The 23876-nt window shown below is 42.3% G+C and overlaps 2 protein-coding genes across 6 annotated transcripts; both read left to right on the top strand.

Moving 5' to 3' along the window:
* Positions 1–2288: 2288 nt before the first annotated feature.
* Positions 2289–21274, top strand: CUNH2orf80 (chromosome unknown C2orf80 homolog). 3 transcript variants are annotated; one of them, XM_045854141.1, is made up of 8 exons: positions 2289–2413; positions 4656–4737; positions 6494–6576; positions 7896–7983; positions 8379–8450; positions 15144–15231; positions 15525–15646; positions 21180–21274. In XM_045854141.1, exons 1-7 carry the CDS (start codon positions 2373–2375, stop codon positions 15605–15607), a joined length of 537 nt encoding a protein of 178 aa, XP_045710097.1. In that variant the 5' UTR covers positions 2289–2372; the 3' UTR covers positions 15608–15646; positions 21180–21274. The 3 variants fall into 3 exon arrangements, with proteins under 3 accessions (XP_045710097.1, XP_045710104.1, XP_045710088.1); XM_045854148.1 differs by lacking the exon at positions 21180–21274 and adding an exon at positions 19969–19991; XM_045854132.1 differs by lacking the exon at positions 21180–21274 and adding an exon at positions 18975–19403.
* On the top strand, positions 21055–23134 carry LOC123828779 (gamma-crystallin A). Of its 3 annotated transcripts, none has more exons than XM_045854099.1 (3): positions 21055–21078; positions 21180–21422; positions 22859–23134. In XM_045854099.1, the coding sequence occupies exons 1-3, from the start codon at positions 21070–21072 to the stop codon at positions 23132–23134; spliced, it is 528 nt and encodes a 175-aa protein (XP_045710055.1). In that variant the 5' UTR covers positions 21055–21069. The 3 variants fall into 3 exon arrangements, with proteins under 3 accessions (XP_045710055.1, XP_045710064.1, XP_045710073.1); XM_045854108.1 differs by having other exon boundaries at positions 22862–23134; XM_045854117.1 differs by lacking the exon at positions 21055–21078 and having other exon boundaries at positions 21132–21422; positions 22862–23134.
* Positions 23135–23876: the final 742 nt, after the last annotated feature.

Consider the following 23876-nt stretch of genomic DNA (forward strand, 5'->3'; position numbering starts at 1 on the left):
GAGGTGCGTGAGAGCCAAGAGGCTGACCACGGCCACACCAGCCACTGGTGCAGCAGACACTACATCCCAGTGTCTGGCCATCCCGGGGCCGTGCTTTTCTCTCTCTAGGCCATGAGGCCACCTCTCTGGCTTGCAGTACCCACTCCAAGTTTATTTCCCTATAGAGAGCATGTTACTGTTTTAATAGTTAATCCATTAAAAAGGAGCAAGGGAATGCTCCTACTTTCTTTCCCCCTTTCACATCCCATCCAAGGCAGATAGATGCAGCAGCAGCAATAATGGTCTAAAATAATTAAATTGGTCTGGGGAAGAATCCATTTAAATCAGTGGCATTCTGCTTCCTTTCTGCTTATTGTTGGAGAGTTGAATCAAATGAAGCTACTTTTTAAAAAAGGTTTCTAAAGTTGTTTCCAATCATTTCTAAAGTAGTGACCTAAAACATATGCATAATTTCCAAAATACCAAAATGTAATTTAATGAATATCCATAAACCTATAATCTCAAAGTCAACTAATATTAACTTTTTTCTTATATTTGTGTATTAGTCAGGGTTCTCCAGAGAAACAGAACCAAGAGGATGTGTACATATACATAGAGATGTAGTTTAAGAAATTGGCTCACCTTGTTACTGTAGGTAGTTAACTAATTATTAATAAGAAAGAGGAGCAAAGGAAGATGGCATTGAGCTTAAAAAACTGGGGAGCATGAGCCTGTTTGCTTCACCAGGAAGGTACAGCCTCGCACTCGCACTGGGGGATCCCAGCATTGCTCCACCAAGGGGATTACCACTCCTCCTTTCCCTGCTCCAGTGTCCAATTGTTGGGGGTAGGGAGGGCAGGGCAGAAGGAAGAGCTTGACCAAAGAGGCCTGTCAGTCCAACTAGGGTGAGCCTATCAAAAGCCCATGATCTATCTCTCTCTCTCTCTCTCTCTCTCTCTCCTGTGACATGCACAAGCCCCATGCAGTCAAGCATTCTCTCTCACCCAGGAGGTACAAGTGATCATGCAGGCCTAGCAGCTCCTGGGGCCCACAGCAGACTGCGTAGGCTCCGAAGGATTAAGCTTTAATATGAAATAGAAACTCTAGACACTGCCTTTTGTTTTGGCCTTGCTGAAGATGCAGTTGCACTTTTTCCATGACGGAACAGAAGGATATGGAAAATGGGAAACCTGGGGGCAGATTTCCACCCAGATGAATTTTGCCACATTACAGTCTTTCATGCGTGGGTCCTTGCAAGGCTCTTCTCCTGATCCTGTGGAAGAGCCTGACTTCCACTGACAACAACATGATTGTGGTGGGGTGGGCAGTTCAAACCCTGATGGGTGGGCTGGCAGGCTGGAGACTCAGGGAAGAGATGCGATTCAAGTCCAAAGGCAGTCTGCTGGCAGAATCCTTCTTGCTGGGGAGAGGTCAGCCTTTGTGTGTTTTTAAGGCCTTCAACTGATCGAGTGCAGCCCACCCACATAATGGAGAGTAATCTGCTTTACTCGAGTCCACAGATTTAAATGTTACTATCCATAAAACACCTTCATAGAAACATCCAAAACAATATTTGACCAAATATCTGAGCACAGTGGCCCAGCCAAGTTGACATATTAAATCAATCATCACAATCTGCTTTCAGTCTTTTTAAAGAAATAAAACATTGCAGATACAGTTGATATGCCATTTATATTGCTCCCTGAGCACCCCATTCAATAGTAATAATTTTGTTTTGTAAACTTCTTTTCGTGACTTCAGAACCCTTTTGACCCCGTCACCTGAAATCCTATTTCTGGTTCGATGTTGGGGTAGAAAGTGAAGACACAGCCTCACATTTACCGAAACCACATGTTCTTTCAGGGAGCTCCTGGCTGTCAGAGGTTGAACATGGTTTCTACAGAAAACTATTATGAGCCATTGCAGGATGGTGAGTGCACTGGGAGTCACTAGATTGTATGTGCATAGAGTTTGAACATACTCTAATCACAAACCATCCATTTTTGGTTTGCCATTTTTGGCAAACCAAAACAACTGGCACAAACCATGCCAGTTTTACTTACTAGTTTATTACAAGGATAAGTAAATAATGAGTATTGGCAAAATTTGGAAGAAATAAGAAGCATCAGATATACTCAACGCACAGTGCACTGGCTACCAGACAGCTTCTGACCGGGAGCCTGCTGGGTAAGAGGCCTGAACTGTGCACATTCTCAGATCCCTTCCAGAGCCTGGGACTCCATGACTGGTATTTGGAGTGATAGCATCCCTAACTCAAATTCTCTCTCATTTGCTGCTGTAGCTTTTAGGCTCACAGAAGCCGCTGTCTTCCCAACGGGTATCAGGTGCAGTGTACGCTGCAGACACCTGCTCAGCTGCATGCCCCTTTAATCATGGAAAGAAAGCTCCTAAAGAAGGAAATGAAAAAGCTCTTGTAAGTATGATGGAGAATAACTTTCATTTATTATACTCAGCATTTGGTGGGTTTTATGTCATAGATGGTCTGATATTGGCAAGAGGGTAAAAATGTAAGGGAGATTTTATTCCCGCACTATTGGGGGGAAAAGCCCGATGATCTGGCCTCTGACTCGGCCTGAGAGGCCTCACATGTGGGGCAAAGCCAGATGCTGACTCTCTTGGGAGGATGTTTCTGCCAGCAGCAAGCTCATCCGAGGCATCCCTGTTCCAGAGCCTAAGATCTGGGACCACAGCCCAGTCAGCCTGTGCTGGGCAGCGTGCGCCTTTGGAAGAGCTCTGCTGGAAGAGGATGTCGGGGAGATTTCTGAGAACGGTAGCCAGTGGCCCAGCATTTAAATCGCAGCCTCTGCCTCTTTTATTGTCAGTCTGATTGACTCAATAATTCATCTGCTTCTTCTTGCCATATGAACTTTTATTTTTAAACAAGCAAAGAAAACATTAAGTTTTCCCAAGGACACATTTTTTTTCTCCTATGCTACCTTTTATTTGACTTGGTACTTAACTGAGAGGTTGGTGAAAATAACAGACCATATAAAAAGGAGGAGAAAAAGGCTATGTCTTATTTCATATGTATTTATAGGAACAACAATAATACCCTTTTCATCAAAACCTTATCACAACCCCATCGAAGGTCCTCTCCCAACCTACTAAGATAATTGTCTTTTAACCAGTCCTTAAAAAACACTGGAATAAATTATGCACAAATTCACACATGTTTGCATGTTTGTGTTTCCAATGTAATAAAGAACAAACCATAATCAGGAATGCCACTTCCTCCACATGGAGCTGAAATTTCAAAAGTGATATAAATGTAATTTTATAGCCCAAAATGCCTTCATGATGCTTTAAGTAAAGTATGTTGGAATTACAAAGAAAACATTTCAGAAATGTTGTCAGTCTAAGCTTAATGAATCAGAAGAGTTTTAGAAGGCAGGAACAAGGTGACTTGCCCAAAGTTTATGGTAAAAACCCTGGCAACCAGAAGCGTGGCCTTATGGAGAGATTTGTGGAGATGGACCTCAGAGACCCCAGGGCCCTGTATCCTGCACCCAGTTCCTCTCCCTCAGTTTCCCAGAACAGCACCCCCTTCTGTTCCAGGGCCCTTATTCTCTCCTCACCTTATTAAAAATCACTGTTCTGGAAGGACCTGATAAGGATACACTAAACTGAAATTACTCATGTATTTTTATGCATAACTCCTCCTAAGGATATTTGTATTCTAACAGGAAAAGCTTTAGGACAAAGAATGCATCTGTAAGGGAATATCATATACCCAAAATTGATCAACCATGAACATTCTGCCTGAGTTTTAACACGGACAGCAACAGATTCTTGATTTTAAACAGTGGGTCTCAATCCTTTCATTTTCTGTTTCAAATTGTTTCTGCACATGGGGATTTAGCATACTCCCTTGTTTTCCTATAAATTTTGTGCCCACATGTGAGTTTAATTTTTAGATAAATGTGATTTAAGTTAATCATGATTAGACATTTTAAGACCATAGCATTGCAGGATTGCCTTTTATTTATTTTATTTATTTTTTTTAAGATTTTATTTATTTACTTTTAGAGAGGGAAGGGAGGGAGATAGAGAGAGAGAGAAACATCAGTGTGCGGTTGCTGGGGGTTATGGCCTGCAACCCAGGTATGTGCCCGGACTGGGAATTGAACCTGGGACACTTTGGTTCACAGCCCGCGCTCAATCCACTGAGCTACACCAGCCAGGGCACCTTTTATTTATTTTTTAAATAATTTGTTTGTTTGTTTGTTTTTAGGGAGAAGGGAAGGGAGGGAGAAAGAGAGGGAGAGAAACATGGATGTGCAGAGACACATGGATGGGTTTCCTCTCTCACACCCCCAACCTGGGACCCAGCCTGCAACCCAGGCATGTGCCCTGACTGGGAATAGAACCAGAGACCCTTCGGTTGCAGGATGATGCCCAACCCACTGAGCCACACCAGTCAGGGCTAGAATTGCCTTTTAAATCAAAATACTGTTATTCTGGTAATAAAGAAGCCAAATTGTTATTTATTTTTCTTTAAAGAAAAAGAAGGAGAGAAAGAATGCGAACTCATCTCCCAGAGCCCTCAGTGACCGCTCCTGTGTTTGGCAGAGGAGGGTGGGATGGGCAGGAGCCCTCAGCTGTAGACGGACCCCGTGTCATTCCCAATGGTTCAATCCTGCTCTCTTGCTTTTAAGGGGAGATTATATTGGCATCAGACTTCGGGAAAATGAATTTGACCCCAAAGGAAGAAGGCAACTCACCTTTCTAGATGATATGGTAAAGCAAGGCATGCGGGTGCGAGTCACGTTGTGTTACGTGTGTGTGGAGGGGGCGCAGCCAGGATCTGATGTGTATGATAAGGAGGCCGGCCCTGATCCTCCAGGATGTCCTTTCTCATCTTCTCATCGAGCATTCTCCATTTGGTCTTTTCAACTCATTACACCCAAAGCAAAAGGAATGAGAAAATACAAGTATGAGACATTTGCTACTAGAAAGATTAAAAAGCAAAATGGGTACAAGGGCAAACATGACGTATGATGTTAAAATTTTTTCAGACAAAATTAATTTTAATGTAGTTCTCAGATACAATGCTGGGTTCATTTGCTGCTTTTTTCTTTTTTCTTTTTTCTTTTTTACCATCTGTATTACTGGAAAAACCAAAGAGCTGAGTAATCCTAAAATTCTTTCTGTTATTATTCATGTTTCAACTCAGGTTCATGTTACGTGATGAAAGTTCACTTCACATAAATTCAGGAAGAAACTGTTGTAAAGTTCAAATTCAAAAGAAATGAGTAAACCCTCAGCTTTTTTTATCCTGCCCATCTGCAGTTGTCGCACTCGTGAGGAAGAAAGGCTCTCGCGCTCCTTCTCCCCATCTCCCTGTCTGACTTACCCGGAGCTGAATAAGCAGTTAGAAGTGCTTCTCTGTGCATGTGTTAGATGGAGAAATTAAATCGATTAGATAATTGCTTCTCAAACTTTAATGAGGTCTTATTACAAGCCCGTTGTGATTCAGGAGGTCGGCAGGTGGGGCTGGGAATTTTCATTTTTAATGAGTGAAGCCAGCACTTCCAGTCCATGCACCAGTCTTTGACTTACGTTTCAACAACTGATCATAGTCCATTTTTTTCTTTTCTTTTCCTCCCCCTCCTCCTCCTCCTTCTTTTTCTTCTTCACTTTTCAGTTTTGTTCAGTGCCTGGAAGATACAGAAATAATTACATTGTTTAGAGAATGTTGGAGTGAGATAGAACCTGAAACCCATCTGAAACACAAAAGCCAAGCTGACCCTCCCTTTTCTGAGGTTGAGGGTAGAGATGGACGTTATCCTCAACCTCAGAAATCGAATTGGTCCTCAGCTTTCTAGATAAGACTCTTAGCAGGCCACGTAATCAGGTCCACCTCAGCCCTTTGCTCATGCTGGCCCCTCTACCTGGGAGGTCCTTGTCCACCTCCAGAAATTCTCCTCATCCTTCAAGCCCCAGCTCCACCAAAGCCTCCTCTCTGAAGCCTCCCAGGATTCCCTGGGTGGACACACCACTTCCCCTGTGTCCCTGGGAGCACATTTTTGTCACTTTACTCACAGAATTAGAGAGTGTCCTCTGGGTCCCTCTTCCTTCACCTTCACCTTTTTCTATTTTAAAACTTTAGACAACTGAGGCCCAGAGAACATCCATGGCTCACCTGAGGATATACTATAAGTTGCTGCTCATACTTAGATTTGAGCCTTAATTCCCTGATTCCCAGTTTAGTATTCTTTCCAAGAACCTGTTCTTTCTTTATTGGTTCGCATAAATAAAAAACAAACTAACAGGGGAAAAAAAAAACACCCTGCTCTAGTGGGAGGTAAATATAATGCCTGAAGATCTCTAGTGATTTCTGCCTGAGCATCAGGTTACTGGACAAAGATGATGCTCCTCACCATTGTGGACCAAATAGCAGAACAGGCTTAGCAGTGCCACTGTCATTGGGTCCAGGAGGTACTTTGGCTAAAGTTCACACCTGTTCCTTTGCTCCCGTGCCTCCTGCTTCCAGGCCCACTATGACTTGGCCATCAGTGTTGCTTTGAAATGGCTGGATCATTCGGAAGACTTAACTTGGCTGGAGTGGGAGAAAGGGTAAGTTGAAATACTTTTTTTTTTTAATGCGTGACTATGAGTAATGAAAAAGGAAGTTCCATCTCGTGTCTTCCGCCTTCCGCACTCTGATTTGGAAACGCTGCAGGGGAGTAATCCCCTCTCCAACAAGAAACCCGAAGAAATCCCACAGTTCTCACCTGGGAGAAGTCACACGGTGCTTCCATTGTTTACCCCTCTGTTAACTGGTGTCTTTCAGATGAAAGTCTTTCTTGCAGACAATGTTCTCCCTTAGGAATAGGACTGTGCTGTCTTATGAACGGGCCATGGTTTTTCAGACGGTCAGTTCTGTGGGTAAAGGCTGCAAGTGCTTCATAAGGACTATCAAACACAACTTCTTAAGCACTTAACCAGATATGGCCCTGAGTTGAGCCGTTTGAATCATAGAATAATTCCCTTTCCAGGATTATTGAGTGTGCCAGGCAGACGCACTCAATTGGTAAGAACATGAAAATAATAAGACCAGAACTGCGTAGTTTATTTTAGAAGCCAGTTTTTTTTTTTTCTTTCTGTTTTATGGCCTTAGAATGCACACCTAGTCCTGGATGGCTGTATCAGTTAGAGTGTAGTTATAATAAGCAGAAAATCCAGTTCGAGCAGATTTAAGACTTAAGGAAAAAAGAAGGGGGAGGAGATTTACTGCTCCTGTGTTTGAAAATCCACGAGTAGGTCTGGCTGAGGCAGGGCTTAACTCAAAACTCAAACATGTCATCAAGATCTGCCTCTTGACCTTTTCCTCTGGGTAGACACTATTCTTAGTTTCAGCCAACTTTATTGCAAAATTCAGTGCAGAGGAGAGTGGGTTTTGTTTTTTTTTAAAATCATAGAATTATGTCGCAATAGCTCTATTTACCCCACTTGTCTGGGGGCACCGCAGGGGATAGAATAGCCTGGCCAGCTTAGTGCACAGTATGTTTTCCAGTCTCTGGAATCCAGGGTTTTGTCAGCTTCCCTCGAAGCACATAGGCTTACAGTGAAACCAGGCAGTTTGCCCCAAGCAAATGGCCACAAGAAGGGAAAGGATCTGGTTGGCAGATCCATGATTGTCCATCACGGTGACCAGTAGCCAATGTGTGACAGCTGGGAAAACGTGGATAGATGAGGGCAAATTGACCACCACTGTTGGAAATTTTGAAATTCCAAGTGTGTTCTTTACCAATGGTGGATTAATTGTATCGATTTTGTAAACAAGTGCATAGCATGTGGCCACTGGAGATTACTGATGGATTATTATCGCAGCCTTAGGTGTCAAAACAGTATGAATAAACCCTCCACTCTTAATTACTCATGTTCCCTCTTAGGAAAAGACCATTTCGTGGCAGACCCATATATCCAAACCATAGAGAAAGAGAGGCAATGATTTTATCATCTTATGCTGGAATCCTAATGGTAAGGAAGAGAACATCATTTGCGTATATGGAAATGGTATACTTTCTATGCATATTTTGGTATTAATGCACATTTATTTTCCTTTTTAACCAAGGCTTGCAAATGTTTAATATTTATTAATATTAAATGTTTCATTTTTAAGATATAATAAAGACATTGACTTCTATATTGTAGTGTGAAAACATTTATTTAAAAAAAAAACCTAGAATGAAATGCATAAATAATTGGATTCTGGAAATTCTGGTTTATCCATTTACCCAGAAGTTATGTGTTTGGTGCCCGTGCCTGGCAGACACAGTGCGGACATACTGGATCTGTAACAGTTTCGTTTGGTACTAAAAGAAAAGTCGTGATGTGCTGATACATTTGGTTGTTGTTGTCGTTGTCGTTAACAGAACAGCATCCCAGTTGAGGAAGTCTTCAAAATTTATGGGGCGGATTCTTCTTTCAATTCTGCTTCTATCAAGGTAGGGGAGACCTGAGACTATTCATAGAAAGGATTTTTAGAAAGAATCTCTTTACTTCATACATGTATAATGTTGTATGGTTAGGCATGAAATAACTGTTTTGTATCAAAATGTACAAAGCCAGAAGTAGCCATAGCTTACTCAGGTAATAAATGTTTGTAAAATGCTTCCCTTATGTGGAGGACTGTATTCATAGTAACAAATGTGTTTGGTTAATGAAAGGCTGAGTAGAAGCAGAAAATAAAGCACCAGGCTTAGAGTCTAGATGCTGCCTACGTTCCTGATGAACAGAATTTCTTACACTTTTTGTAATGTAGACCTGGTAAGTCCAAGTGCCCTTAACTTGTGTGTTAAGTGCCATAACATTTAGAACTAAGACAAGATCTACAAGGGTCATTCTCCTGACAATTAGTTTATTGCTGCGGCATTTCTTCCTCCCATCAGACCCCTTTGAAACCCTGCAGAGCAAGTCGGAGCAGTCTGGGAGTTCAGATACTTGGGGCTGAGTCCCCACTCGGCTACTGTGGAGTCCAGGCCCTTTCCCTCTTTGGGCCTCCTTATAGTGATCATGGAGCATTCTAGATGAACTTCACAACCAGTTCCATTTTTGCTATTCATAAATGGATGAACATTTAGTAAACATAAATACAAGCTTCTATTTGGAGGTGAACTACTGATCCCTTTGCCTTCAGATGCCTCTGGGAGAGGGAAGGGGAAGGGAGGATGAGGCGGGCAGGGGTGTGCAGCAGGCGGGAGGCGGGGAAGGCAGCAGGGAGAACCCGCCCCTCGCACCCAGGCCTTCTGTTGCTTTCAGTGCCCCCACTGGATTTGGAAGGGGAGCCGGGGCCGGGGCAGGGCTATGGCTACAGGAACACCTGCCTCCCTTGTTGTTTTCCCTGCAGACCATACTGCAAATAGCAGGTTTGTGTAAATTCAAGAGCCCAACAGGTCCAGCTTAGGAGTCCAGTATCTACTACGTTCTGTAACTTTGAAACCAACTGTCCTGCCCTCTGAATCCATATGTAACCTGGCTGTCCTCCTGAGACTCCAGTTCCCTTGATCACTCTGGTTTCAATTCTGCTCATTCATTCATTCAATGTAGTTGTAGGTGCAGGGAATTCAATGGTGACCACGTCAGGTATGGGGGCTAAAAAATACCAATACTTTTCCTCCCACCTTCTAGATTCTTCTGGCTGAGTTCATCACCAAAGTCACAGAGACAGATTAACAGGAGAAAGTCAAAGCTTAATACATGTGCACAGGGAATTCACATAGGCATGGTCATTCCATGAAAATCCCAAAGACACGCAGCACTGGGTATACGTGACATTTCTGGGCAAAGGAGAAAGGGGGGATTAGATTTCAGAAGTGAGAATGAGTGATGCACAGGTAGTGAGGGAGAGCAGAGCACACGTGGCAGGGAAACCCTGGCTCGGCAACTCAGAAACAAGGGGACCCAGGGGGCCTTTAGCTGACAGGCATCTGCTTGAAGCCCTCGTGCTGACCACGCTTAATTCGAATGAGGCTGAGGCTACATCCTACGTTCTTCTTCCTGAAGCAGGTTTCTCTGTCTGAAATCTCTTGGGCAGGAAAGGGGGAAGGGTCTAGTGTTCTTTCTGAGTCTTTTGTTTCTTAACAAACAATCAATATTGCACAAGAAGCCCTGGGAAACCCTGATGCTTAAAGGCAAGCCAGCCCATCTCTTCCTACCGTCCCTTATTCATTCAAGAGCCTTTAGTCAGCACCTGCTCCATTGAGTTACACACCATCTCCGTCCTCGCAGTTGGTGGCCAACAGCAAAAGGCCCGGATGTGCACGTAGACTAAACAATGACCAGCTCCGAAGGGGAATAGATGATATCCTCCTAGGGGGTGTTTCCCTCCAAGGGCTGCATTTGTTCACGGACACAGGTGACGTGTGTCAGCTCACTTTCTGATTTGTATGCCACAGAGAGTTTGTATAATGGGTAAGCACAAGGATTCCAAAGCTGGACTGCCAGGGTTTAAACTCTAGTTCCACCAGCTGCAAGCAGAAAAATCGTGGGCAAGTCGTCTCAGCCCTGATTTCATTTGTAAAAAGAGAAACAAGAAGATGAGGTTGTTGTGGGAAATGAAGTGAATTTGCACCAGAAAAGCCCTTAGTGCTCAACACCCGGTAACCTCAAAATACTAGCTGTGGTTAGTTCAGGTTCTGGTATTCGAGGGTTAGGTATCTGGTTTCCTGTAAGTTCCACTAAACCAGGGTTTCTCAGTGTTTTAAACCAGATCATTCTTCTCTGTGCATGTAGAGGGTGGAGTCAGAAGCTGGCCCGTGCCTTGTGGGATGTTTAGCAGCATCTCTGGGTAATGCTGTGCCCATCAGATACCAGCATCCCCCCTCCCCCACCCGTGACAACCAAAAATGTCTCTTGACTTTGCTAAATGTTCCCTCAGGGGCAGAGTCACAGCTGGTTGAGAACCCCTGTTCTAAAAATTCAAAAATCAAATAGCTCGTCAAGCACCCATGTGTATTATGAACATAACATAAACTTTGCCTATTTTAAGCAATGAAATATCTCTAAAGCTGTGATATGATTTATGCTACAGATGTAAGATTCTGAGGATCATCTGCCCCCTGGGGGCCTCCCAGCCACCCCCACCCACCTTCAGGCCCTTCTCTTGAAAGCATATCAGCTCCATGAGGGACTTCCCGGATGTCTTAAATTAGGAGTGAGCAGAACCTCTCAATCGAAATATAGCATTTCAAATATTGCAAATCATAGGAACTTTTAAAAACAGTCCTTGGGGCTGAATGATTTCAAAAAATTTAACTGGGAGATGGGTTGCTAAAAAAAAAGTTGTTGCCAAGAGTTCTCTAATTGCTTCATATATTGGAATGACCTTTGATTCCTTCTGGTAAAATGTCTCCTAAGCAACACCTAAACTTCTTTCAAGCACGAGCTGAAAGCCCTTTGAATACTAATCAGATTATGTAGAATTTCCAGCCATTGGAACTGGCCACACGGTGCAACTTGAGCCTGTGTGTGGGTTTGATGGCTCTCTTCAGGAAGATTTGCTGCCACCTGGTGACAGAAAGACATCACGGGCTCGGCATGGTTCACCCACTTTATTAGCTTCAGGTTTTACTTCCTGATAGGGAGCTGTTTTTGCCGATGGGGAGGCATTTTCTGCTGAGGACTTTGGACCTGCAGAAAAGTCAGCTAAGGGCCTTACATCAGTGAGGGTTATACAGATAGTTTCAGGTGAATATAAACTGTCCGACTCAGTTTTAAACTGGAGGGAAAAGAGCATAGGTCTCCTTCCAACAAAGCAAGCAAGCAATACAGATATTCTTCAGCCCCATTTGCTGGAGAAAGGGCCAAAAAGGAAAAGGAGGCCTTTCACATCCTCATCTTCTTTTCCTCCTCCTCCCGCTTCTGGTTGGAAGAAATTTTTGCTGAATGTGCTTTGGACATAATTTTGCACTCAGGAAGTACTTGAATTGAGAAATAACAATCATAGTTCTACTTTTACATGAACACAATGAAGATATTAGTAAATACCATTAAAGTACAAAAGAGGATATGATTGACTCTAGGTTTAGGATTTAAATTTCATCTACTTTAAAAATAATTTTTTATTGTTTTATTACAGTTGTCCCAATGTTCCCCTGTTGCTCTCCCTGTCCCCTCACCCCCAGCTACATTGTTTCCATGACCCATCACATTGTCAGTACTCATAGAGTATTTGAGCTGGAAGTGACCTTTCAAATCATTGGGTTTTATCTTCCCCAGTAAATAGGGCAACTTGAGTGTGGAGAACGTCAGTCTTGTATCCTCTAAGGGCAGAAGTGCATCAGGAATGAGCTGTGCCTTGACTTATCAAGGGGAATCACTTCATAAGTTACATAAGTGTCCAACCACTGGGAGAAAAGAACGACACATAAGCCAATTTGTTCTCTCTTTTTTTTTGTACCTGGCATACATTATCCTGAAGAGCTATTATTGTAGCCATAATCACCCCATATTTATATAAAACCTCCTTGCAATTACTTTCTCTGTTTCATGGTCATCTTTCTGAATAGATTATGTGCTTCCTGAGGTTAGAGGTCATAGTTTCTGCTTAGATTTAATTACTTACAATGCTGGATACGAAGTAAACTCTCAAAAAATATTTTTGCCATTAAAATAAAAGACCGAGGTCAAAAACAGAAGTACCTCTGCTATGGTGGCTCTAAACTGCTTTGCCAATAAAGAGAACACATCCTCATTTATTGCTTAAGACATGTTTTCTGTGTTATATTGTACAACCAAAAACCCATATTGATAGTGAAAAACAGAAGCTGGCTTCTCAGGTGAAAGGGGCCTGGAGGTGGGCAGCCCGGGGCCGGTACCACAGTCCCACAAAATTGTCAGGGCGCAGGCGTCTTCCAGGCCTCTGCTCAGTTGTTCCTGTTTAAAATTACAAAATAATATATAAATGTAGTCCCTTTCTTTAAAAAAAAAGACCTCCCCCACAAAAAATACCCCACCCATGTACAAACCACACGGTGATCTTAGAGCTCAAGTTCCTGTGGAAATCTCAAACTCCTCTGAAGGGATAAAGGATGCCAGGCACGTGGGAACTGGATCATTCTGAGTGTGGTCTTTAACAGTTGTGAATGGTAAAGATAAGCAGAAAATTTTCTACTGATCTGAAAATTGAAAAATAAGTATTTGTTTTGTGGTCCTTGGTTTTCTTTTTTGGTGTTTGCCTCGGTTATACATCATGTAAGGGTGTCCTATTGATGAAATGGCATATTTGTTGAAATGAGTGCATAAAAAGAATTGTGTAATCAACTTTTGCTCCTTAGAAATAAGAATTCTGTACATATAAAATGGGAATCTCTGCCAGTGAAAAAGCAGAAAATCAATGAGCTTGCAGTGGGATGTTAATTATTTCAGGCCGCCTGGCTCTGATCAGTTATTTGTCAGCAGTTAGTCGACCTTTTTCTAGTAGATGAGACAGGATCCCATAAAGGAATTGGTGGCCAAGTTGTTGCGATTGGTAATTCTGTATGAGAGAGAACTGAGTCAAGGAGAGAAATGATGATGGGGATGATGATGATGATGATAAATATAAATAATAATTATTATAAACTTTAAAGTTACTATGTTGTACTATGTACCAAACACTATTCTAAATACTTTACACTGTCTACAGCTATACCACCCTGAACATGCCTGATCTCGTCTAAATACTTTACATATGCTAGCTCTTTAATCCCTACCACAATTTTATAAGGTAGGTAACAGTAGTATTATTATCACATGAAAAAACAGACAGAGTAGTTAAATGACATGCCCAAGGTCACACATCTTGTAGATGGTGCAGCCTCCATTCTGATACAGCCAGTTTGACACAACAGTCCATGCTGTCAACTGCTTTTGCCTTGACTAGCATCATAGTTCAACTAGTTAATAACATTTGCATGTCTCCTATGTGCTAGGCACTCTCTAAAGCACTAGAGATTAAAGGTAAAACTAGTTTAATCAGCTTCCCTCCTTCCACATTCCAATCCATTCTCCACATAGCAGCCAGAATGATCTTTTTAAAAACCTGAATAGGACCTTGTAACACTACCACTCTAAAATATTTCAGTGGCTTCCATTGCACCCTGGAGTCAATTTTGGGGAACAGTTTCATACCATGACCAACAAGGACCCGTGTGATCTGGGTCCTGCCTCCCTCTCAGCCTCATCTACAAGTTTCTTTTTCTCACTACACTCTAGCCACACACTGGCTTCCTTTCTGTGCCCAAAAAGCAAAAGTTTATTTCAGGAAGACCTTCTCATTCCCTCTGCCTGGAACACTTCTCTCCAGCTCTCCCATGGCTGACTGCTGCTCACCCTGTGAGTCTCAGCTGAGGCTCCGCTTCTTCCTTCTAGAGGCTTTCTCTGTCCATTCTGTCTGAAGAGATGACTATCCAGTTACTTGCTAGCCCTTCATTTTGTTCAGTTTACTTATTAAACGTATCATGATGTACATCCTCCCGGATGGCTAATAGTTTATTGTTTGTCTCTCCCCACTCAGCTCTGACAAGGCAGGAACCTTGTCTGTCTTACTAACAACAACTCCTAAACAGAGCCTGGCCCCTAGTAGGTGCTCACAGAACACATGTTGACTGAATGAAAGAAAGAATGAATGAATGGATGAACAGTTCTAGCCTTGAAGAAGTTTCCAGTGTAGTGCAACAGGCAGCAGATTGTAACTATAACACATCGGGTTTGTTCTCTGTCACAATATGCTCTGAATCCACAGATAAGTGAGTTGATAAGTCTGCCTTGGGGTGGGGTGGGGGGCAGGAGGCCAGGATGGGAGAGTGAAAGTGTGGAGACTCGAGCAACTTTCTCAGAAAAGGTGATATTTGAGCTACATTTCAAAAGAAAAGTAGGAGCCTTTAAGAAAAGTAAGAGCTTCTAAGCAGAAAAGAAGAATGTAGCTATTCTAGGTAAAGGGAACTATTTGAAGAGTGCCAGCATGTGAAAAGGAACCAAGCAGGGGGAACAGAAGACAGTGTGTGAACGTGCGTGACAATAGACAGGAGCCTCACCAGGGGACTGCCAGTAAAGTCTAAGGACCACGGGTTGGGTAAACAGGCCAAGCGCCCCATGCAGCAGGTGTTAGCAACACAAAGTGTGTGCAGCTTTTCAGAGTAGGACTGTTTTCCTTGCAGGTTCCCCGAGCTCCACCTTTCCGCCTCTCCTTGCACCCTTTTGCCATGTTAACAGCGCCCCAAGCAGCAGAATATGCCCGCAAACAGAGTAAGCCTGTTTACTTGCATCTGCTGAGGGACATTTCAAACAGGAGGGGAGCTCACAAAGTAAGGCCAAAGTTGTTACGGTAATAACATCTTTCTGGTTGAAACAAATAGAACCAGCAGCATTTATGATTTATTTGATCTTCCTCTATTATCGAAATCAGGGAAGTTTTATTTCTTAGACCTTTTGGTAATGGGAGCAAAGCACTCACAAAGGGGAAAATCTAAAACTGTGGGTGGACTCATTTTTTCTAAAAAGTTTTTCTGTACAGTTATGGTTCCTACATGTGTCTCTAGGTTTCAAGTTAAGAAGGGGAGCCATGAATAAAAATGCCACCAGCAGCTCTACAAGGGAAGCAAATGCCACGGAGCAGAAATGATCAATACATTTATTTCTGGACACACAGCCAAAGAACGAAGTAGGTCTAAAAACACAAATTGGATCAAAATGATACCAGATGTTTGGGGAGTACTTTACTTTTAATGTTTTAAAAGTTTAGCCTCTAGAATTAGATGCTGTGGGTTTGTACCTAAAGCCTACTGTGTGACTTTAGGCAAATGACTTAACCTTTCTGTTTCTTAGTTTTCTCTTCTGCAAAATGGGAAGAATAATGGTACTTCACTCTTAAGGTTGTTGGGATGATTACCTGAGGTTATGCATGTTAAGAGGTTAAAATAGTGCTTGCACAGAGTAAACCCTAAAATACTAACCATTATTATCTTTTAGCATTTGAGAGATGCTATTCACAAGTTAATCAGCTCTTATTCTGTGGTTTCAAATAAGTGTTTAATGCTTATAGTAAAAATTTCAAACAATACAAGAACTGTAAGTGAAAAGTAAAAGAACCCCTCTTCCCCCTACCCTTTCCTACTTCTTAGAAATAACCACTTATCTTGTGATAGTCCAATGTTTCGTGTGCTATTCAAATATTGCTATATGTGTACAAATATGTCATGTGATATTTTTGTGATATTGAAATATTACTGTGTGTGTATGTCTTACTACTGCTTTGTTAGAAATAACCAAGAAATAAATTAAAGAAACAAATATTTTTATTAAAGAAATAATTATTTTATAAATGCATGTAAAATATACTTTCACAGTTTATTGTTTGAAGTTTTCATTTTATTGAGCTTCTTAGTCTTTTCCTAGTTTATAGCTTATGGATATTATATCATGTTATATTATTAGCAGATAAACAACTTTTTAACCTCAGGATGAAACAATTACTCATTCAGAAGTTTCTGTCCTGGCTGGTATAGGTCAGTAGATTGAGCACAGGCCTGCAAACTGAAGGGCTTCGGTTCAATTCCCAGTCAGAACACATGCCTGGGTTGCAGGCCAGGTCCCCAGCAGGGGGCGTATGAGAGGCAACCATACATTAATGTTTCTCTCCCTCTCTCCTTTCCTTCCCCTCTCTCCTTCCCTCCCTTTCTCCTTTAAAAATAAATAAATAAAGTATTTTTTTTAAAAAGATACAGAATTTTCTATATATTTCCAGCCACTGAATTTCTTCATAAAGTAAGGAATAAAGGAGAAATTGTTATTATTTTTTAAATATCAAGGGACAAAGATCTTTTATTCTTTTATTTTTTTAATATTTTTATTCATTTATTTTTAGAGAGGGAAGGGAGGGAGAAAGAGAGAGAGAAACATCAATGTGCGGTTGCTGGGGGCCATGGCCTGCAACTCAGGCATGTGCCCTGACTGGGAATTGAACCTGTGATGCTTTGGTTTGCAGCCCACGCTCAATCCACTGAGCTATGCCAGCCAGGGCAGGAGAAATTATTTTTAATAATTGAGGTATTCTGGCAAACAGTTTTAAATATTTATTTTATGCTGTATGGGTATTAGTACCTTGTTTATTCATCAAAATGGGTATAAACAATACCACATCCTAGGAAAGTGTCAATATTGGGCAGAGGACTAGGAAATGAATTTGGAATGGACAGGATTGTACCAAAGAGCTAGACAACAGCACACTATAGTGATTAAGAGTGTGACCTCTGGAGTCAGAGAGCTAGATTTAAAAACTGGTTCCTCCACTTGGGTGAATTATTAAGAGAATCTCTCTTGTGCTTCATCTATAAAAAGAGGGTGATAGCAGTACCTACCTCATAGCATCGTTACAAGGACTAAGTGAGTCAGTACACGTATATGTGGAAGGGCATAGAAAAGGGCCTGGACTACAGCAAGCAATAACACAAGGGCTCCCACTGCCACTGCTGCTGAGGAGCCCACAATACCGTGGAAGAGAGGAGGACACAGCAAGAGGGAAGTTTGAAGGATCTGCTCTCCATTTCCACACAGAAGGATGTTGGGTATCAGTATTCCACCCTAACAAGTAAAGAGCTGAACAGACTGAATATTCAACAACTCTTCTCGGAAATGTAAAGAAGGGGAGGGCACGGGGTAACCTGCTACCCCCAAGAATAAGATGGGCAGATGGATGGGTAGAGGGGTAGAGAGATGCACTGATGCATATGAAAGTGAACACGGCAAACAGCATCAACAGGTTATGGGCATACGTACTCCATTGTACAATTCTCTCAACTTTTCTGAATGAAAAGTTTCATAATGAAGAAAAAAAAGACAGAAGTTGTCAGAGTGGACGAAAAAACAACACCCAATTCTGTGTTGTCTAAAAGAAACCCACTTGAAATAAAACAACACATATAGGTGAAAAGTAAGTGGATAGAGGAAAAATATGACATATTAACACTAATCAAAAGAGAGCAAAAGCAGCTATATTAATTTCAGACAGAGCTGACTTCAAAGCAAGGACAGCTATCAGGGATAAAGAAGGGAACTGCATGATGATAGAGGTTTGTTCTCCAAGGAGACAACAATCCTCAACATGCATGCACTGAACAACAGAGCATCAAACTATGTGAGGTAAAATCTCATAGAGCTAATGAGGAGAAACAGATGATTTCACTATCCTATCAGCACTCCTCTATCAGCAATGGAAGGAGAGCAACTTAAGTTTACATTCAAAGCAATATAGAAGAAATTCAAAGTCATATTCTGCAAGAATAAGACACAACCTCTGACAGGCAAAGAAATGATCTGCTTTGGGTATAGTCAAATGAAGTATAACTTTTATTATTTTCTTTTCTTTGAGAATAATTTTGAGCTTAGAGAAAAGTTGCAAGAATACTTCAAAGAACCATATACATTTTACTCAGATTCACTGATTGTTAAGTTTTGCTCCATTAGTTATATCACTTCTTCTCTCTGCCTCTATCTCTCCTTCTGCCCTTATCTCTTTCTGTCTGTGTATAGATAGATACTCAATTTTTCTCATCCATTTGAAGTTACATCACCATATTAAGTTACCCCCAAATACTTCAGTGTGTACTTCCAAAAAACAAAGTCATTCCCTCACATAACCCCAGTACAGTTATCAACTTCAGAAAATCCAATGTGAATGCTTGGATCTAATCTACCATCTGTACACAAATTTTGTCAGTTGACCCAATAATGTTTTCTTCCAGCATTCTTTCCTTCTGTATAGAATCCATTGTAAGATCATATATAATATTTAATTGAAAAATATACTTCCATTTCCAAATGGCTCAGAACAGTTCCATGGAAATCTTTTTGTACCTACATTCATTTAAACCCATCTTTGTCAATAACTTAGTATGTGATATTTGACTTTAACTCCTGTAGATTGAAAGCTAATGTCTGTGTCCAGGTTGAGTCGACATGCTTGATACCAAAATCATCTTTTTATTCTGCAGGTCAGTTAGGAGCTGAACATGGTACTTCATAATAAAGTCTCTGGGAGAGGAAAAGAAACATCATCTTAAAACTGCAACACCTGCCAGCATATTTTTCTTCCCAGTTAGCTGTGACACAAACTGCACTGAAGTGTTATTTTTGGATGTTGAGATTTCTTCTCTTAGCATCATATTTCAGGGCTACATCTGGGCTGTAAAAATGCACGTATCTTATGCTACTCCATTGTGAGTGGAAGGCTGTTGGTTGGAGAATTCCAAAAGTATATAGTATTTCTATGTCGGAGCAGGCTGGCTTTGAAGCATATTTTACAAATGTGTGGCACTGAATACTGCAGAGTGGTGGAGCAGGAGGCAGTTTCCCAAAGTTTCAACCCAAAATAAGATCAATCTATCACTGATTGCCTTCACAATGTTGCCATATGGAAACATTTAAAATCATTTCAATAAAGCATTATAAGAAAAATGGGTGTAGATTTTCTCTTAATAGGATATCGTGACTAGGAGGAAAATATTCTAATCTTTCAGTACCTTTTCCCAGTGCTGATTAGGCAGATGGCTTAGCTTGTACATATGTGCAATAACAATTTATGAATGTGAATACAGACTACACTTTTCTTAAGGTTTTGATGTGCTATCTTTGCAGAACAGTTTTGGCCTTTTTTTTTTAAGTGCACAACAACACGTGGTTTTTTGGCTTCTGTGGAAGATGGTGCTGTGTTCCGCTGTGAGTTTGTATTTGGAAGAACCAGCGCAGCCTTTTTCATGCTGGAACTGTGACTGAGGTGTCCCAGCAGGCCTGCAGCGTTCGGCAGGGACAGAGAAGCACCTCCGTGACGTGTGCCCTCTGGGTGTGCTGCCAGGTGCCTACCTTCCCAGAACTTTGTCAAATTTTCTTTTTGTCCAGTTCTGCCACTGGTGAGGGTACATTTTTATTTTTTAGCTGTTGTCGTCTCTCCCTTTAACCTCCACATGTTTGCTTTACACGCTGCCTGAGGACTTCCACAAGCGGCATTGCAGACATATTGCTACAGTTGTATTTGGCTGCCCTCTTAGAGCCAGTTCACGGCCATGAATCCCAGAGGTATTGGGTGTCGATTTCCACCTGCACGTGGGATGAGAAAAGAGGAGCTGAGGGAAGAGTCATCCTCCCATCCTGCGTATCTGAGGGTGCTTCTACATCAATAGGGTGGCAGCAATAGAGAATCACCTCAGCTCTAGGAAACAGTGACGCTTCAGGGAGGGAAAACTCAGGCAACTCATGATGCTGATTTCAGGACACCTCTTTATTTCAGCCCCGGGGGAGATGTTTAATCCCTAGACAAAATGTGCCTATTTTCAAATGTTTCTGCTTTTTACCATCAACTCAAAGTTACATATTTAAAAAATTGATTTTCCTTTTTTCAACTCATGACAGTAATATATAGTTATAACAGAAAATTAAGGCAACAGAAAACAACAAAAAGGAGGAATAAAAAGAAAACTAGAACCTATATACTCTTGTCGTTCATTCATAACCATGACTGAGTTTGCTGCAACATACACAGTTCTAATCTTTTTTCCTATGGAAACAGACACAAAATGTTTTTTTTTTCAAAATCCTATTGTACTGATGAGATCATTTAGGAGATGTAATTGTTTTTCAACTAGAGAACTTGTTGTTGCCCTTTGCACGTCAGGTCCTTCTGGAATTCATGGGATTGTCACGAGTCCCCCCTGGGGACCCACCAACCCCATCTCAGCAGTTTCCATAGGCAAACGGTACAAAATGCTGGGTGTGTGATATATTGCTAGAGAGCTGCATAGGACCAGAAGTGCGCCCTTTGTCTCCAAGGTCATAATAGCTCTGCTGACTTCAATTCCTTTCACTGGAGCTAGTGAGGATAAGTCAAAAATGCCAGACAGAATGAGGGCCCCCTGACCCATGATACCAAATGGAAAAAAAAAGAGAGAGAGAGAGAACATAGAAATCCCCTCACACACTACCCCCAAGCCCCTTTGTGTTGTTCTTGCCAACACAGCAGCCGTCCTGCTATATGTACCAACTGCCACTCTTGTCCCCATCACTCTGGACGCTGATCAGTTGTCGTCAACGACCATGGGAAAGGTGAGCCAACCCAGGTGCCATACCGTGTCTATTCAGTGTCTTCTGGTTTGAGGATGTACCTGCCAGCCGATTGCCTGCTGTCTCCTTGTTTTCCACTACAGATCACCTTCTATGAGGACCCGGGCTTCCAGGGCCGGTGCTACGAGTGCAGCAGCGACTGCCCCAACCTGCAGCCCTACTTCAGCCGCTGCAACTCCATCCGCGTGGACAGCGGCTGCTGGATGCTGTATGAGCGCCCCAGCTACCAGGGCCGCCAGTACTTCCTGCGGCGCGGCGACTACCCCGACTACCAGCAGTGGATGGGCCTCAGCGACTCCGTGTGCTCCTGCCGCCTAATCCCTTATGTGAGTCTTGCTTCAACCAACTGATGTGAAAGCATCATTGATCCGTGGCCATAAATCCCTGTTTATAAAAGTTAGTGTATTCCAAGGCAGGACGAGTCCTCACAGTAAGGACATCAATGACTGACTCTCCGGCGCACGCGAGCACACACACACACACACACACACACACACACACACACAGTGAGCAGGGTTATGAATAACCTCAATCTCTACTTTTTTTCTTTTTTAAAGATTTTATTTATTTATTTTTAGAGAGGGAAGGGAGGGAGAAAGAGAGAGAAACATCAATGTGCGGTTGCTGGGGGCCCTGGCCTGCAACCCAGGTATATAGCCTGACTGGGAATCGAACCTGCAACACTTTGGTTCACAAACCGCGCTCAATCCACTGAGCTACGCCAGCTAGGGCTTCTACTTTTTTCTTACTTAAAGATAAATCATTTTTAGGGCACAAGGAATCACAACAACATAGCCTTTAAAATTGAATTCCGTAGCCTCTGGCTGATCCTTAATTTCTAAATAAAAATCACCTTGTTCAGTAAAGAAAAAAAAATCTCTCTAAATAATTCTTTTTTAATGATAAAAACACTAATAGACTATAGGAGAACAATATAGGTATAATGCATTCTAACCGTATTGGTGATTATTTTCAATACATTCTCTATATTGTTCAACACTATGTCATCATGTTGATTCAGAAACTAGCAATTTATTTCATCTTGTATGTGGTTTTTGCTCTCCAGGAGATGTTGTCAACCAGTTTCTTCCAAGGGTCAGAGACAACTCATTAGTTAAGGGGGTTTCATGGGACACGGTCCTCACCGAGGTGTTGCTTGATGTTTTTTAATCACATGGAGTGTGTGTGTTTCTGCTTTCCGATGACACTAAATTATGTGGTGTGGTAAGCAGATTTAAGAATTGGAACCAAAATTGGAGTAGAGAAATTTTGCAGATGCAAGAAGAGAGACATAAAATAGGAATTTCTTTGAGGCAAGAAACTGACATGGTACAAGAGACTGGGCACAACGTCAGACGTGTGGCCTCCGTGTGGGGACTGCTGCACATTATGAGTGCAGACGTGACTTAGAAACAAGCCTGGTGGGACTCAGCTCAGTGCAGTCATAACAGAAAAGAGAGTTAAACTCCTCTCCGCAGACTCACTCAGTGTGGTTGCGACAGATGGTTTCTCACAGGGGAACCCCTTTCATTCCATTTCTTTCAGTGTTTCTTCCACAAGATAGTTCACTGGTCAGGTGAGTGTTATTTTATGATTCTTTCTCATTTGCTAGACAAACAATGAAACGAGAGGGGCAGGGAGGAAATAGAGGTCAGGATGGTTTGAAAACCATGCTTCATGAAGATGCGAGCTGACTGAGTCACTTTTACGGACATTAAGGATGCACACAATTTTCGTATTTCTTCTTTTGTTTCTGTCACAGCAGAGCAGCTCCCACAGGATAAGACTGTACGAGAAAGATGACTACCGAGGCCTTATGTCTGAGCTCACGGAGGACTGCTCCTGCATCCACGATCGCTTCCGGCTCCACGAGCTGTACTCCCTCCACGTGCTGGAGGGCTGCTGGGTCCTCTATGAGATGCCCGACTACCGGGGCCGGCAGTACCTGCTGAGGCCGGGGGACTACAGGCGCCACCATGACTGGGGTGCCTTGGATGCCAGAGCGGGCTCTCTGAGACGGGTCATCGATGTGTACTAGGCTGTGTTTTTCTTGTTATGCTTCACATAGAAATGCAATAAATAGATGCACTGTGTTCTTGGCACTATGTGACTCTTGCTTATCTTTAAATAATGACTGCTTTATACTAAATGGCAACTCCCCAGCACTTACCTGACTCTGAAGCTCAGGTGTTTTGAATATCTACTTACTTCCTGTTGGTTAGTTAGGCAGCCTTTGGTGTCACCAGAAAGCACGATGTGAATGGAGATTCATGTCACAGGAAAGAAAGATAAACACTGTTTCTGCCACTAGAGCTTGCCTCTGAGGGAGAGAGAAAGGAAGGACGAGCATAATGAAAATGATTAGAACCCACATACAGGAAAAATACAGAACCAGTTGTGGCTGGAACACCAAAGCCAAGAAACTGGCTAGAGAGTTTCAGATATTAGTTCAGAAAAGCTGAGCAAAGAGAAGAGTTTTAAGCAAATTCCCAAAGGAGGGGAGATAAATCCTGCTAGGTGAGGTCATCTGGTAGGGAAAGGGTTACACTGAGAGGGTAAAGGGCCTGAGCTGTTACCCTGCCTCTGCCACTTCGAAGTAGAGTGACGAAGTAGAGTGACCAGTAGAGTGACCGACTCAGGCTAGCTTTCCAGAGACTCTCCCAGGCTTATCCCTGAAGGTCCGTCTCATGGGAAATCTCTAGTCTCAGGTAAACAGGGATGACGGGTCACCTTACTCCCTAGCATATCCCTTTGAACAAGTCATTTCTTATCCTTTCTGT

Source organism: Phyllostomus hastatus, unplaced genomic scaffold, assembly GCF_019186645.2.
Source record: "Phyllostomus hastatus isolate PE091 unplaced genomic scaffold, TTU_PhHast_1.1 phas_contig_137, whole genome shotgun sequence".
Classification (NCBI taxonomy): Eukaryota; Metazoa; Chordata; class Mammalia; order Chiroptera; family Phyllostomidae; genus Phyllostomus; species Phyllostomus hastatus.